Source organism: Dermochelys coriacea, chromosome 2, assembly GCF_009764565.3.
Source record: "Dermochelys coriacea isolate rDerCor1 chromosome 2, rDerCor1.pri.v4, whole genome shotgun sequence".
Taxonomy (NCBI): Eukaryota; Metazoa; Chordata; order Testudines; family Dermochelyidae; genus Dermochelys; species Dermochelys coriacea.
In genome coordinates this window covers 147375946-147392254 of record NC_050069.1, presented here as the reverse complement: position 1 = coordinate 147392254, position 16309 = coordinate 147375946, and the positions used below count along the sequence as shown (strand labels likewise).

The window sequence follows — 16309 nt, the reverse complement described above, 5'->3', positions numbered from 1 at the left end:
GCCCCACACTACAAGAAGGATGTGGAAAGAGTCCAGCGGAGGGCAACAAAAATGATTAGGGGGCTGAAAGGAGAGGCTGAGGGAACTGGGATTATTTAATCTTCAGAAGAGAAGAATGAGGGGGGATTTGATGGCTGCTTTCAACTACCTGAAAGGGGGTTCCAAAGAGGATGGATCTAGACTGTTCTCAATGGTAGCAGATGACAGAACAAGGAGTAATGGTCTCAAGTTGCATTGGGGAAGGTTTAGGTTGGACATTAGAAAAACCTTTTTCATTAGGAGGGTGGTGAAGCACTGGAATGGGTTACCGAAGGAGGTGGTGGAATCTCCTTTCTTAGAGGTTTTAAAGGTCAGGTTTGACAAAGCCCTGGCTGGGATGCTTTAGTTGTGGATTGGTCCTGCTTCGAGCAGTGGGTTGGACTAAATGACCTCCTGAGGTCCCTTCCAACCATGATATTCTATGATTCTAATTTGGAGTAAGAAAGTCCACTGTTGGGGCTGTATTACTCCATGTGCAGGGCAATAAATTGCAATCTGATGCATAAGACCGTGACTCTGGGAAATGTGCATAAAATAGTGGATGGCTTTGCAGAGATGGGTTTCCCTAACTGTGGCAGGGCGATTGATGGCACACATGTTCCAATTTTAGTGCCAGACCACGTTGCCTGTGAATCCTATCAATAGGAAGGGATACTTCTCCATGGTGTTGCAGGTGCTTGTGGATCACCAGGGGCATTTCACAGACATCAGTGCACGCATCTCCAGGAACAGTGGCCTGTACAAAAAGCTGCTGACGGGGACTTTCTGTCCAGACCACAAGTTCACAGTGGGGGATGTGGAAATGCTCATAGTAATCCTGGAAGACTTGGTTTACTCCTTACAGCCCTGGCTCATGAAATCTTACACAGGGCACCTGGACAGCAGCAAGGAGCGTTTTAACAGGCTGAGCAGGTGCTGCATGGTAATCGAATGTGCCGTTGCCAATTTGAAAGCTCGCTGGAGATGTTTAAATGGCAGGCTAGACCTTACCGAGGATAATATTTCCATGGTCATAGCTGCATGCTGCACTTTGCATAATCTGTGTGAATCTAAGGGTGAAATGTTTGGTCAGTTGTGGAGCACTGAGGTAGAATGCTTGGTTGTACAATTTGAATAGCCAGATGTTAGGGCTGTCAGAGGAGCCCAGAGTGCTTCTATTAACATCAGAGAGGGTTTGAGCAACCACTTTGACAATGAGGGCTAGTAACACGTCTGTTTAGGAGTTGCTTCCCTGTTGCATTCATGTACAGTTTTGGGGCCCAAAATCCATGCAACACTATGCTTTAGAAGCTTGTTCCTGGGAGTGAATTGATTGCTATACGCTTTTGTAGAACACAGAATAAAAACTGTACCATTAAATACTTAGCCTTTATTTATTGGTAAAAGGGATAAAACCTCACAACTGTGTGTAGCTCCAGCTGTCATTATTCCAGCTACGATTGGGGGTGGAATGATGGGGAAACTCGGGAGTGCTGTGGAGTGAAAAGGAATGTGTGGGCATAGAGGGGGCATAGGGTTGGCAAAGAATTGTGCATTTGCTGCAGTGGTGCTTGAACTCGGATCTGCTCAGTCTGTAGCTGTATCAAAGACTTGAGCATCTCTGTCTGATCCTCCATAACTTTTATCATCCGCTCTGTTGCTTGCCTAGCAAAAGCAGCATTCTCTTTTCTGTTCTGGCTTTTGGCTTCCCAGCACTCTTTCCGTTCCCTGGTTTGTCTCTCACTGTGCAATAGAACCTCATGGAACATGTCTTCTTTACTGTGCCTAGGTTTTTTTCTTATCTGCTGCAACCGGTCCGCGGGGGTGCGTGATGTGTTCTTCAAGGTCTGTGCTGAACAGAAGAGGGATTGTTACATTCCAGCAAACAATTGAAACATTTTAGTAAAAAGGGCATTTTGCTAGTAGAAATCGCTTTCCCTCTGAGACTCTAGGCAGGTACTCAGCTCTGCAAGCACCCCAATCCTAGGGAGTTTCGGTTGTGCGTACAGACAAAAAGGTCATGGCTTGCAGGGCAGCTTTGAAGGGAACTCATTCTAAAATTATCCCACACTTTTTCACAGGGGGTCAACCTGCTGACTGACATCTCAGTGCTGTGGGTGACCAGAGAAACCAGGGCTCAGCTGCTGAATGCTTGTGGCTTTCACCCCGGTCTATATGCAACTCAGCTATGTGCCGCTTTGGTCCCAGCTCCAGTGATTGCTTAATGCCATGGTACAGTTTCCTACAATGGGGGAATTAACAAGGCTGCAGTCCTTTGGAATCTGCGTCAGAGGATTAACAAGTACGTCTTGGAAACTTTCCAGAACCTCTCTCTGTAGGATTCCTTGCAGGTCTCAATGTCCATTGACACCTTGCTTGGCCATGCAGATTAACTACACAGGGCAATGTCCAGCTAACAGAAAACACTACCTGCCTCCCACTTTTCGATTCCCTACACCATGTTGCAGAAGTTGGAGAATTTACCCAGAGTCTCATCTGCTTCCTGCTCCCCATAGAGCACTTTTGGAGTGGAGAAAAATTCTTGGCTGCCTGTCCCACCGGGCGACCCAGCTGGGAGCACCACATCCTCTTCTAGCTCGACTTCTTCATCCACAATTTCAGCCTCTGGGTTACCCCTCCCCTCCCACCCCCCTTCAGCTGCATGCAAAGTATCCACAGGGCTATTGGTGATGGAGGTGGGGTCACCACCAAGGATAGTATTTAGCTCCTTATAGAAGCGGCAGGTTTTAGGCGCACCACTGGAGCGCTGGTTCGCCTTCCACGCCTATGGTATTCCTGTCTTAGCTCCTTTGTCTTCGCTCTGCACTGCTGTGTGTCCCGATCATAGTCCTTTTTATACAAGCCTCGAGAAATTTGCCCATGTGTCCCAATTCCTATGGGTCACTTGCAGTTGCGACTGAACAGACTCCTCTCCCATACACTGATCAGATCAAACAGCTCAGTGGTAGTCCAAGAAGGAGCACATTTGGTGCGATAGCCAGCTGTGCTTACCTGGGAAGTCACGTGGGAAGATCCTCTGGGAAGCCAACAAGCAGGAAATGAGATTTAAAATTCCAGGGGCTTGCAAGGGGGAGGGGCAGGTTGGCTGCAGGGCATTGGAGTTCAAACCGATGACCAGAGCGGCAGCATACGAATTGTGGGATACCTTCTGGAGGCCATTAAAATTGGGAAAAAAAAAAAAAAAACCCTGTGGTGTCTACATCGGGTGTTTGTCAACAATAAAGGGAGGGGAAAAGACACAAGTCTCTCGCAGGGGTGGAAGTTTTTTGTTGCCATAACTAGGGTTATTTGCTGAAAAAAGTGACCTTCAGCGTGTATGCTATCACTGTTTTGTCGCCAAAAGCCAGTTTTTGGTGACAAAACTTGCAAGTGTAGACAAGCTCTTAAACACCTTACTTGCAGAATATTAAGTCAAATATCTGTGTGGTTAAAATATCTAGAAAAACCAATTGATTCAATGACAGGGTACTACAGGGTAGGAGGCAGACATTGCTGAGCTCTTTCTCAATGCCACGGGTAGTAAGAGAGAACTGAGAGGTGGTCATGCTTGCTCCGCATCACATGCCCTGGGGTGGGAAGATATGAGAGCATGCAGGCATGCACTTCTGTTTAAAATATTCTGATCTCATGCGCAAGATGTTGCACTACCAGTGGGATCTATGTGCAAAAACATCTCTAACAACCACAGATACTGTGAGTTATGTAACTTTTTTTCTTTTCCTTTCTATCTGGTACATTAGCTTTTTGTGTCCTTGGAGATGGCAGTCAGAATGTGAAATGAGAACTGTAATGTTAAAGACCACTTCCACTTCTTGTTTTGTCTAAATCTTGCATTTTGAGCTCTTGAGGACAAGTTCTGCCTTTGCTTTTTCTGTACAGTGCCTGGTACAATGGTGTCTTGATCCTTGGAGTCCTTAAGCACTTACATTATGAAATAATAAACTATAACATCACAACATTGCTTTGTGTGTCAGTTCAGATTGGTTTCAGAGTAGCAGCCGTGTTAGTCTGTATTCGCAAAAAGAAAAGGAGTACTTGTGGCACCTTAGAGACTAACAAATTTATTAGAGCATAAGCTTTCGTGAGCTACAGCTCACTTCATCGGGTGCATTTGGTGGAAAAAGCAGAGGAGAGATTTATATACACACACACACACACACACACACACACACACACAGAGAACATGAAACAATGGGTTTGTCATACACACTGTAAGGAGAGTGATCACTTAAGATAAGCCATCACCAGCAGCAGGGGGGGGAAAGGAGGAAAACCTTTCATGGTGACAAGCAAGGTAGGCTAATTCCAGCAGTTAACAAGAATATCAGAGGAACAGTGGGGGGGTGGGGGGTGGGAGGGAGAAATACCATGGGGAAATAGTTTTACTTTGTGTAATGACTCATCCATTCCCAGTCTCTATTCAAGCCTAAGTTAATTGTATCCAGTTTGCAAATTAATTCCAATTCCGCAGTCTCTCGTTGGAGTCTGTTTTTGAAGCTTTTTTGTTGAAGGATAGCCACTCTTAGGTCTGTAATCAAGTGACCAGAGAGATTGAAGTGTTCTCCAACTGGTTTTTGAATGTTATAATTCTTGACGTCTGATTTGTGTCCATTCATTCTTTTACGTAGAGACTGTCCAGTTTGGCCAATGTACATGGCAGAGGGGCATTGCTGGCACATGATGGCATATACCACATTGGTAGATGCGCAGGTGAACGAGCCTCTGATAGTGTGGCTGATGTGATTAGGCCCTATGATGGTATCCCCTGAATAGATATGTGGACAGAGTTGGCAACGGGCTTTGTTGCAAGGATAGGTTCCTGGGTTAGTGGTTCTGTTGTGTGGTGTGTGGTTGCTGGTGAGTATTTGCTTCAGATTGGGGGGCTGTCTGTAAGCAAGGACTGGCCTGTCTCCCAAGATCTGTGAGAGTGATGGGTCATCCTTCAGGATAGGTTGTAGATCCTTGATGATGAGTTGGAGAGGTTTTAGTTGGGGGCTGAAGGTGATGGCTAGTGGCGTTCTGTTCTTTTCTTTGTTGGGCCTGTCCTGTAGTAGGTGACTTCTGGGTATTCTTCTGGCTCTGTCAATCTGTTTCTTCACTTCAGCAGGTGGGTATTGTAGTTGTAGGAATGCATGATAGAGATCTTGTAGGTGTTTGTCTCTGTCTGAGGGGTTGGAGCAAATGCGGTTATATCGTAGAGCTTGGCTGTAGACAATGGATCGAGTGGTATGATCTGGATGAAAGCTAGAGGCATGTAGGTAGGACTAGTGGTCAGTAGGTTTCCGATATAGGGTGGTGTTTATGTGACCATCGCTTATTAGATTCAGATTGGGTCTATGCTTAACACACCATGCAGCCTAAAAAGCAAGGGAGTGAAAAGTTAAGGCAACCAGCAGTTCTCTACCCAGAGACATTTCACCAGTCGCCATATACCACAGACAATGAACTGTAATTTTGCCCCAGTAGGGATGCCAGCCTTCTATCACCCTCTTCCCTAAATTACACTGTCCCCACCACCACAAATAGTTTAAACTTCTATCCCTTCTGCACGCTTTTCTCTGAAATGACACATACCTAGGTGTGGGAAAGTATTTGCTGGAAGGCTGGAGTCTGTGCTGGCACATCTGTTTGCAGAATCTCGGGCCTATGTCAGTAAAGACACTATACTACACGTTGTTCTAATATAAAATAATGAAAATTATGAGATGCTACATGTGTATCTAGGGTTATAGAAATGTATGTGGAATACTACATTATATAGTTCTAGTGCATAAATGCAAATGGACGTAGTTAAGGTTGTTCAAGCAGTCTTGATTTTTTTGGCCTTTCCTGACTTGAGTCCTTAACTGTACATCCTTAATATTCCCAATATCTTTTTGACATAACATATAATTATATTTGAGAATATATGAAGGTTTTCATTTTAATCCTAGCCCATGAACAATGTTTTTGAAAATTAAATTTGTTGGTGCTTTTTCCAGCTGTCTTTGAAAAATATTTAGAAAATCGTGATCAAAATATGTTTAATCACCAAAATAGTATTAACTTGATTAAAACAGAACGAAAAATACAAGAACTGGTTATATTTTTGTCTTTTGTAGAAGTTGCACAAACCCACCGAAAATTCAGGAAATCAGAAGGCAAAAAGCTTCACCCTCATTCTTCACCAGAAACCACTGAAAAACAAAGTTCCTTAACAACTTTGCAGATAAAAGTAGACGAGGAGCCTTCTGGAAGTGATCAATTTGAGAGCAAGACCACTGAAGAAGGTCTTCAGGATTATAATGGTGACAGTGCTTTTTATGAGGACAAAACTATAGAGGTGATTGTACAGACAGACTTAACAGACAGTAGCTTGGAGTCCCCTGATCTGGAACAAGAGCAGCTTGGTGGAAACTTGGTTGATATATTGAACTGGGCCAGGCCTCTCCCACCTCTTCTATCGCCAGTATGTTTTTCACCACTGGCTACACAGGTGAGTTACAGCAAGACTGAAATAGCAATAGCTCAGCTTCTCTAGTACTGCAAAAATAATTAAAGCGATTTGATAGGCTTGTTTAAAGTATTAGTGTTTGTCTAATTTCAAACACTTTTTACAGGGACTTTGTCTCATTGTTTAAATCCAAATTTAAGTTAATATTTGCTGAGTTTTTTAAAATTCTCTCTTCACAAAATTGTGTGACACATCTCTTGTAATACACTAAGCGTGAATGATTAAAATAATGGCATGACAATCAATAAATGTACTGTACTATATACATTACAATCAGAATATAAGTAATGAGTGTGGAGGTGACTTTTGAGTCAGTAAAGTCCCCTGCATCCAGTACTTCTCATGGACTTGGACATTTTTTAGTTTGCTATACCTGCTTCATTAGGCACTGTTGCCTGTTTAGCAAGGTTACCTTCAGAAATCTGAGTTTGAGAGCAAAACTCTCAAACTTGAGTGCCTAGAGATGTACTTGCGTTGATTTTAAGAACCTAACTTCAGGCACCAAGCATTGAAAAGTTGGCCCACAGTAACTTCAGCCTCTTTGTTTTCCTGCTGCTTGATGTAGTCCTTTCCCCTTTCCTTTCTGTTACTCATTATTCCACAGTTTTCACCAGTTGGTATCTTAGAGCAAAGGTAGACACTGAATTGTTCTTTTGCCATAAAAGTGTCCCCTCTAGACCATTATTAGAGAACATTGATAGAGAGACTTGTAATTCTGCTGTCCAAGCTGAACCTGTTTTAAGTGGTTACATTGCATAAGTTCCCAGTGCTTGCCAGTACATTCACTGAAAAAAATATTATAGCCATAGAATTATACTGAATTTGAAAAACTGCAGTTTGAAAAACTGTCCTTTTGTATCTTTTAATTAAAGGATACTCTGTTTGGAGAGTCCACTGATTCCAGTGATGAAGAAATTGATCATAATGCTCACATTGTGGAAAGTATTTTAGAAGAAGGCAAAGCAGAGTCACAGAGTAACTGTAGCTTTCTCAGTATGAAAGAAAGCAATGAACATGAGAAATCACATGAACCTCATGATAGAGAAATCTCAACTAAAGTGAGAGAGAATGAAGAGATACCAATTTATATAGACACTTTCACAGCAAAATTAAGATGTGTTAAGAAGAAAGATGCTGAAGCAAAGCAAACTGAGATAACTGTTTCAAGTATGAACACATTGGCCAGTGAAGAACATTTGGAAGAGGACTCTGAGAATATAGGGTCTGCAGAGATAGACATAACACTGAAGGTAGCAACGCCTAAACTGGAAGCCATCAATGAGAAGGAAGTCCATACTGACGAGAAACAAAATGAAGATAAAACCTCTTCAGATGTGTCATCTAACTTTGAATACTTGCAAGAAAAATCTAATGAACTAGTACAAACAGAGAAGACTACAGTTATAAATTTAAATACTACAGCCAATTCTGAACCTATGAAAGAAAGGTGTAGTGAATTAATGGAAGCAGAGGAAACTGAATTGCCAGGAAAAGTAGAAACACCAAAACCGGCATCCACTCTCGGAGATGATGCTCACTTGCAAAATGAGCAACCCATCTTTGCAACTGAAAGTGTTTTGGTAACCCCTGAGAATTTTGAGGAAGAGCCTAGTGAAGTGATGAGGAATGAAGAAATGGAAAATGAATCCAGCGACATACAAACAAAGTCTAATGTAATAAATACAACACCCTGCATAGAAGAGCACATTGAAAAAGTAACCACAGAGGACAGAATAATAGCTACAATAACCACAAAAGGATTCTGTGTAGAGACAAGTAATGAACCAAGTCATAATGAAGAGGAAGATGTGAGATCTAGTTTCAGTTATTCTAAATTCTTTTCTGGAGCAGAGCATGATAATGAATTGATGTGTCAGTGTAATGATGCGAGAACATTTCTGCAAACTGAAATAGACACTAAAGCTAAAGAGATCTCCACTAAATCACAATGCTCTGAAGAAAAAATCAGCAATGAAGAGGCACCAGATAAACAGTTTGAGCATATAAAACAACATGGAGTAAATGAAGAGGGTGGACTGGAAAAAAATAATGCTTTTAGACATGACTCATTTATACTTGCCGCTGAAAGAAGTAGAGATTCATTATATATGGATGGGGAAAACCATACTGCAGAGGTATGCAGAACTGCTTGCTCAGTGTCTGCAGAAGATGGAGATGGGGAACAGCTCAGAACTGGAGAGCAGTGTGTTGAGATCAATATAACTCAGCCTGAACAAAATATTTTCACTGGTAGTTCAGTAAACAAGGAAGATTTTCTAGAAACATATAAATTTGCTAAATCGCTCCATGTTGCAGAAGTTGGAGAATTACGAGATGCAACAGAGGAAAGGTGTCTACAAGCTAAACTAGACCATGAACAAAAAGATGCTAATAACCTATTGCAAAAGAAACCAGATTTTGAAACTACACTTACCTCACAAAATCCAACATCTAGTATTAATGGAGAAAATGATCCACTAGAATCTGAAGAAATAGTTCAAACTAATCATGTATTACTTGCACCAGAGTATGTCACAGAAAGAGCTAGTGAAATGAGACAGTCTAAAAATACATACGTTGCATTGGAACAGAGGTCTTCCAAATTGCAAAATTTTATAAGAGTATTTGAATCTCAGGAGATTGAAATGGAACACTTGGAACTTAGAGAGAGAAGCAGTGGGCCATTAGAAACTGAGAAAATAGATACTGTGAAGTCTGTCATAACAGAAAGTGAACACCTTTCTTGGGTACAGTTTTTGAAACCTCTGGATTCATGTTCAGTAACTGAAAATTCTCAGTGTGAGGAAATAAAAGAGAAATTAAATGGCAAACCATGTGAGAGCGTGGTGATTCAGAACTGTAACAGTTCACCTGGTCTGGAAGAGAATGGTGTGGAGGAAGTAGAGATGAGAAACCAGATTTCAGATGTCTCAGACCAGGTTGTCTCAGAGAAGGATTCTATTGGAAAACCAGCTTTACCCATAGAAGATGTCTTGCAGACTAGAAAAACTAACTCACCTGTCACAGAAACTTTGGAGAGCACAGCAGCGTTCATTGATTTTACTGCTTTCAATTTTCAGGTGTGTGGTGAACCTTTCAAACGGAATTGCCAAGCGTTTGACACTAACAGTGAAGAAGATTCTATTACAGCGCTTAGTACTGCTTCATCCCTAACTAGAAGAAATGAAATCTATAATGATATCCAAAGTATGCCTAATTATTCTGTAGGTAATTTGGTGAAGGGCAAGACCATACATAATGATGATGAAAAGATCAAGCCACTTGATTGTCCCAGTAATAAATATGCGAATAAAAGTAGAACAGAAATTGAAAATGAAAAGGAGCAGCCAAATGCCAAAGATCCACAAAATACGTTGGTAAATATACAGATCTTCGATAAGAGTTCTGTTGACAGGGGTACACATGTGGAAAAGGAAGCTAGTCTAGTTTTTGAAGAAGCAGAATGTGAAACATCTAGCCTGAAGGAAATTAGCACAACTCTTTCTGTAGTAAAAGAAACTTCACCTCAGAGAGTGAAGCCTCTTTGCTCTTCTGAAGGTCAGGTCCAATCTATAGAATACAGGCTTGATCAAACCATTAAGAACAATGACAAAGAATTGAACATCGTTAAGCTATTTGGAGAGACAAATGGGAACAAATCTTCTAAAAGTACTTGTGAGGTTCCAAAGGAGACAAATGAATCTGAAGAGGAAGACTTTCCTTATAGAAAGGTCAAGTATACAAAAGAGCATGAACCTTTTTTAGTGTCCAATGAGAAATTGAGAACTTTCAGGATTTACACAGTGGATGTGCCAGAAATTCACACAGCTGTTGATGAAAATAATGACCAAATGTGTGAACTCCCTCCTTCGGTGTACTCAGATGCACTAGCAGATATGCCTCTGCCTTGTATAACTCACCATTCTCCAAGTATTGTGAAGAAGCAGTCATGTTTAACAGAAAAGGTTTATCCTAAAGGCAAATTTTTCTCAGCACATGGAATTGTATTCCATAATAATGAAAACAATGAGAGAGCTTCTGAACATAGAGAAAATTCCAAAACAATTGGGTCAGCATCTGGCAATGAGAATAGCTTGATAAAATTAGAAGAATCGTCTACATCTGCTGAGGTATCAGAAAAGATCCACACAAAACAAACTACTTCAGAAATTAATTTATCGTACTATATGTTAGCCAAGTGCTCAGAAATCTACAAACCTGTTACAAAAAATAGTAAATTGGACACAAATCTGTCTGGCAATTTCTTACAAATAAATGGTAATGAAAAACTTGCATCAAATATGGAACAAAGTGTGTCATGTGATGCTGGCATAAAAGGGTCTAAATCACATACAGTGTTTTGTGAAGAATTAAATGATAAACAAAAAGAAACTTGTGTTGCTTTTGCCTCAGCAGATATCAACACAAATATTGTTCAAGATAGCTGTCAGTCTTGTTTTGATGACCGTTACAGTGATGTTTTTCTTAAGGAGACACATTTTCAAAGAAAAGGTAGAAAGTTTTTGACAGAATTCTATCAGCATCCAACCGTGTCTGATGAAATACCTGACCCTAGACCCGTCAATGAAACCTCTAAATCCCAAAAAGCAATATTTGAAAACACCCACATTGTGGACTCGGAGTCATCTCTAGATCTTGTATCCAAAACCAACAGTAGATCAAAGTGGGAAGTCCAGGAACCATCAGATGTCTTAAATGTTTCAGCCAAGACATCAATCCAAGCAGGACAGGGCAGACCAACACAGAGATTACCTCAAAGTAAAGGAAAAATAAAAATTCAGCAGGTCCAACTAACCCAGCCAGTTCTAGCCAATGCTGATACTTCTACACCAACCAAACGTTCACCTGAGACCATCAATAAAATTAGACAAGAGATGGGTCCACCTTTACCTCCCCTGCTCCCACCTCTAATAACTACTCCTCCAAGAACTGTGCTTCCTGTTTCTCCAATAATGTCTTCATCTAGCCGGTCCTCTCTGCCGTCTCCTCTTGATGGTCTTATTTCCCCTCTAAGAGTAACTCCAGTTCCTCCACTAATGTCTCCTTTGTCAGATGCTCCAAAGTACAAATCTCCCCCTATATTTTCCACTTCATCTCCCTCAGAGACAGCAGTTGGTCGAAGAATCCTGTCCTCACCTTTGCAATTTTGTGCTGCCACACCAAAGCATGCACTTCCTGTGCCAGGAAGATTTCCTCCATCTGCAGCTGGTAGTTCTGCTTTAGATGCTCCTCAGGAGAACTCTGTAAAAATCTTGGACACTATGTATCCAGAGCTATCACCAAGAGCAAGAACACTCAACATTCTCAAAGGTAACATTCAGCCCACCGGGCGTGCCCCTTCAGAATACAAGAATGTACCAGGGCCAGTGAGTCAGTTCAGTGGGTTCAAAGCAATTTCTTCTACATCCACGGCTTTTGTTAAAACAGGGAGTAATTCAGAATCTCACAGTAATAAATATCAAAAAGATTCAGGGAGTCAGAGTCATGTTGGAAAAAGGATATTGTCAGCCTCTATGCCGAGAAGTGCAAAGCGGCTGAGGCTAGACAGTGAATTGCCACAATTGGAGACCAAGGAAGATGTTGCAATCAAAGCTATAGGAGACTTTAATATTGAAGTACTGAGTGCTGTAAGTAAAACTGTCTCACTTGGCAATTGTGAAATTAGGCAATTAGCAGGCAACTGCAATTCAGAATTGCCTTCACCAGTAGAGAATATTATTGATCCTGTGACTTTGGCACTGAAGAAAATTGCTGAATCCTGTTTTGACCTATTACCTGTTATTCGGAGTCATGTGTACGTGGGAAATATTTCGAAGGTCCCGGTAATGAGAGATGAAGAGAAAGAAGTTGTCTATGAATTTGGTATCGCAAACAAGGTACATAGCATAATTCTGAATTTCATATTTTAATAATCCCCTTTGTCCAAATAGAGAGACTACAAATGTGTAATAAATTAGACTAAATTAGCAGACAGACCAGTTGTAATGCAGATATTTATATTGTTAAAATGATCATAGCAAAAGGCTGCAAACTTTTGAAGGTATCGCCTGGTTTTGGTTAGTCTAAAATATCCCAAAATTTGCCTACCCAATTTTCACTGTTCATCTAAGGGTTTCTCCACTTATGTGCCAGTCCTATTTAATAGGATGTTACTGTAAGTCTGTTATCTCATAACTTGAACATTTTTATTTTCATTTTATTTAAAGGGCAATGAAAAGTCACACTATTCCTTCTGGTTTGCCTCTGGTTTATTATACTTTTTTGGTAGGTCTGGCCTCACTTTGGGTACTCATATTGTTATCTTTTTAAATTTGTTGCAAGTTTCACCAAGAGCTTGGTATTTTTTTTTCAAGGACAATGTCACAGCTGTTTACTCAGCATACACCCAGAATAATACTTGTGAAGTTCTGTCAACTGTACTATGGATAATTAATGTTGTAAAAATCGCTTTTGTGTGTTACAGCATTTAGCAGAGCCACTACTGCATACTATTCTCAATAAACTGAAAACTCAGAAGATGTCTTTGAACCACAATTTTACTCAGGCTTTATGTAGAGTATACGTAGGAATCTGTCGGCAGTTGGGAGATTTGGAAAGAGCTCGCCTCTTCTGCTACAGCTTACTTAAGGAAGGTATGGTGTGACGTAGCCATTTTGTGTTTGTATGCTTTTCCTTTCTAGATTGTGTTTTCATCACATGCTTCATAGATATTAAACTCCAACGAAAGCTGTTTAAGCAAACAATCCCAAAACACACTGTAGTTCTAAGAACTTGAAGGTGAATATCAAAAATTAAAATTGTCTGCATTGATTTTTCAGTGTTCAAGTTTAGAGAAATTCAGAATAAACCGTGTAAATAGCAACAAATTATTTAAATTTTTATTTAAATCTAAATAAATCATAGCAAAACATTTGTTTGCAACATATGATTGCTTAACATTCTGTTTTAAACACTGTTAGAATCCCTGTGTTACTTGGCATATTTATCTCATGGGAATCACCAAGGGGACTCACTGAAAGTTCTAATCTTGTTCTCTTGGAGCACCATGATTTTCTTACCCTGTAGCCTGCTTTTGCATTGGCCTTCTACCTGCAGTCTTGTCTGATTCTCAAGCAACTTTCCTAACCTTCTCTTGTCTTATTGAGAACAAACATAGTACTTGCTGCATGGTGCAGGTGGTGATGAGATATTTCAGTAGAGTTCACTGGAGCATCAGAATGATCATGAAGATAATTCTTCGTTCACCAGTATCCGCTCTCTTCCATCCATGTGTGCATGTATTTCTTTCCCTCTGTCCATGGCTATGGAGCTTGTAGTTAAAATTCTTCATATATGGTTTATACATGATGAACATAAATGCTGCTGATGTCTTTAACATGAAGAAATCCTTCACTAACAGGGTACAGTACATTGTTAACAGAGAGGGTCACGTTCAGCATACTGTATTGATACCAAGTTCTTCTTCAGGTGATTGTCCACATAGTCTGCTCACTGAGCACGCACATCTTGTATGCAAGATTGGACACTTCTGGCCATCAGAGTTAGTCACTGGAATGTCAGATTAGGTAGGTATCCCCAGTATCAATCTCTCTTCCACCGGCTGTAGAATGAAAGTTTATTCCTTTGCTGGGTATAGTAGGGACTCATCTACCACCTGTCCACCTTTCCCTCCAGTGGGAGTCAGGAAAGGAGTCCATGAGAGAGGATTCCATGAGAGGCAGCAAAAAAGAGTTGGCCCTTATAAGGAGCATCCCTCCTGACACTTGCCCCCCACCACGTCTTCCCTACCTCAGTTTTTCTACCTTTAGCAGCCATGGCCCTATTGGACATCCGGAGCGTACAGCCATACTCCAGAAAGCCTGCATCAGCCTCTGTTATTTGGGCTAGTTCATTCTACCCAGAAGAGACAAATTTAAATCACCTCCGATAAACTAGCTGGTGCAGTCTTGGATACTGTAGAGGCAAGAAAAAGATAGTGAAGAAGAGCATCAGCTGTGAGGAGAAGAGCTGATCCCTTCTGCTATCTTCTCATTCCTCCCAGATGAGGAAGTGAATCTTTCTATAGCTGCATTGGTGGATGAATTCAAGGTGTTGAAGGAGCTCATGAAACACATGGTGGAGACCTTGGATATACAGTTGGAGAGGTAGCTCAAGAGGAATAACAAACTCTTGCACATCGTTCATGCTTCTACCGCAGAGGGATCACCATGCCCATAAATGAGGAACTACTGCATCTACAGTGGCTGCTTCAAAATGAGTTAACAGGAGGCATCAGGTCCCTGTAAGGGGTTTGAATATATTTACACCCATCTGGGACCAGGTTCACTTGTAGTAGCAGCTAGTCAGGAGAAATCCAAACTTAAATCTACTCAGAAGGACCCAAAGTAAATTGGACCTCTTGAGTTTTAAGGTGTACTTGCCAGCTAGCCTCCAGAGGAGGGTGATTAATTACCAGTCCTGCTCTCCAAATACGACTATTTTTATTTCAGTTTGTAGACAGACTCACAAAGGAACAAGACAACACTTATGATGTGCGGCTTAAGGAACTCAACTAAAGGCAGAAAAAGTTGAGGTGACATGGTTACTGGGTATAGGTACTTATAAATGGAAAAATATCTGATATTGCAGGAAGGGGGTTCAACCTTGCTGACAAAGGTATAACAAGATTCAGTGGTTGGAAGTTGAACCTTGAAATAGGATATGGTTTTGCAGCCGTGAGAGTAATTAACAATTACCAGAGGCTAGTGGTGGGACTCACCTTCACTTAGTCTTTAAAGTGATGTTAGATATCATTCTAAAGAATAAGGAATAATCCAGTTTGTGGGAGAAATTCTGTAGGTTTTGTGTGCAGGAGTCAGAGTGGATGGTTGTGTTGACCAATAACACAAGAATCAGGAGTCATGCAATGGAATTAATAGGCAGCCAGTTTAAAACAAACCTAAGGGAGTATTTCTTCACACAGTTCAGAGTCAACCTGTGGAACTCCTTGCCAGAGGATTTTGTGAAGGCCAGAGGTATTACTAGGTTCAAAAATGAAACCCCACACAAGGGGAAACAATGCAAATAAATAGACAGTGTCAACTGCACAAAATAAACTGAAATATCTTTGTCAGATCTCATAATCTTGGGTTTAACTTTAACAATATGCCAAAAATCATTAATTTGAATTGTGCTACCAGTTCCTACAATTCCTATTTAAAAGATGAATGATTTTGAAGGTACTGTGTATATGCCAAGATTGTATACTAATTTTCTGAAAATTACTTTAGTAAAGTAGCTCAAAAATTTGCTTTAAATATGCTAATTTGTCTTGTGTACCTGTTATACACACTGGAAAAATTAGGAAAAATACCTGTAAGAAGTTAGCCTTTGCAATCTGAGCAGTAGATTTAAAAGGGTATTCAGAGGTTTATCTTTTTTGATTTATCCTTTCTCGTTTCTCTTCCAGACTTCCCAGAATCTGCCAAATTAACTTTGTTTATCACAAATGTGTGGGATGATATATTCTCCTTCCAAGGCGTGATTAACAAAGCTATGCAGTTAGTTGTCAGGAAACGTGCACGAGGAGAGGTGCTGAACTGTCTGCGTGCTTATCTCAGTTGGGAAAAGGTAACTTGCACTTTTACTGTTTGGGTAGGTCCCTTATGCCTGCACTGATTCCTATGAAAGATCAAAGCCTAATTATACAACTTGCAGACTAAAGGCAAAGAAGGCACACTGTAAAAGTCCCCCACATAATCTATTAAATTTCACAAC

General features: G+C 40.8%; 1 protein-coding gene across 6 annotated transcripts in view; it reads left to right on the top strand.

Annotated features, from left to right (window-relative positions):
- Positions 1 to 16309, top strand: part of ICE1 (interactor of little elongation complex ELL subunit 1) — an 89574-nt gene that overhangs the window by 29408 nt on the left and 43857 nt on the right. For all 6 annotated transcript variants that reach the window (XR_006279113.1, XM_038388891.2, XM_043508485.1 and 3 more), the window contains 4 exons: positions 6141 to 6514; positions 7405 to 12429; positions 13017 to 13185; positions 16002 to 16162. Coding sequence is in view for 5 of the 6 variants with exons in the window: in XM_038388891.2 (XP_038244819.1) it covers positions 6141 to 6514; positions 7405 to 12429; positions 13017 to 13185; positions 16002 to 16162 (5729 nt within the window). In the remaining variant the exon portion in view is untranslated. The remainder of the gene's footprint in view (positions 1 to 6140; positions 6515 to 7404; positions 12430 to 13016; positions 13186 to 16001; positions 16163 to 16309) is intronic.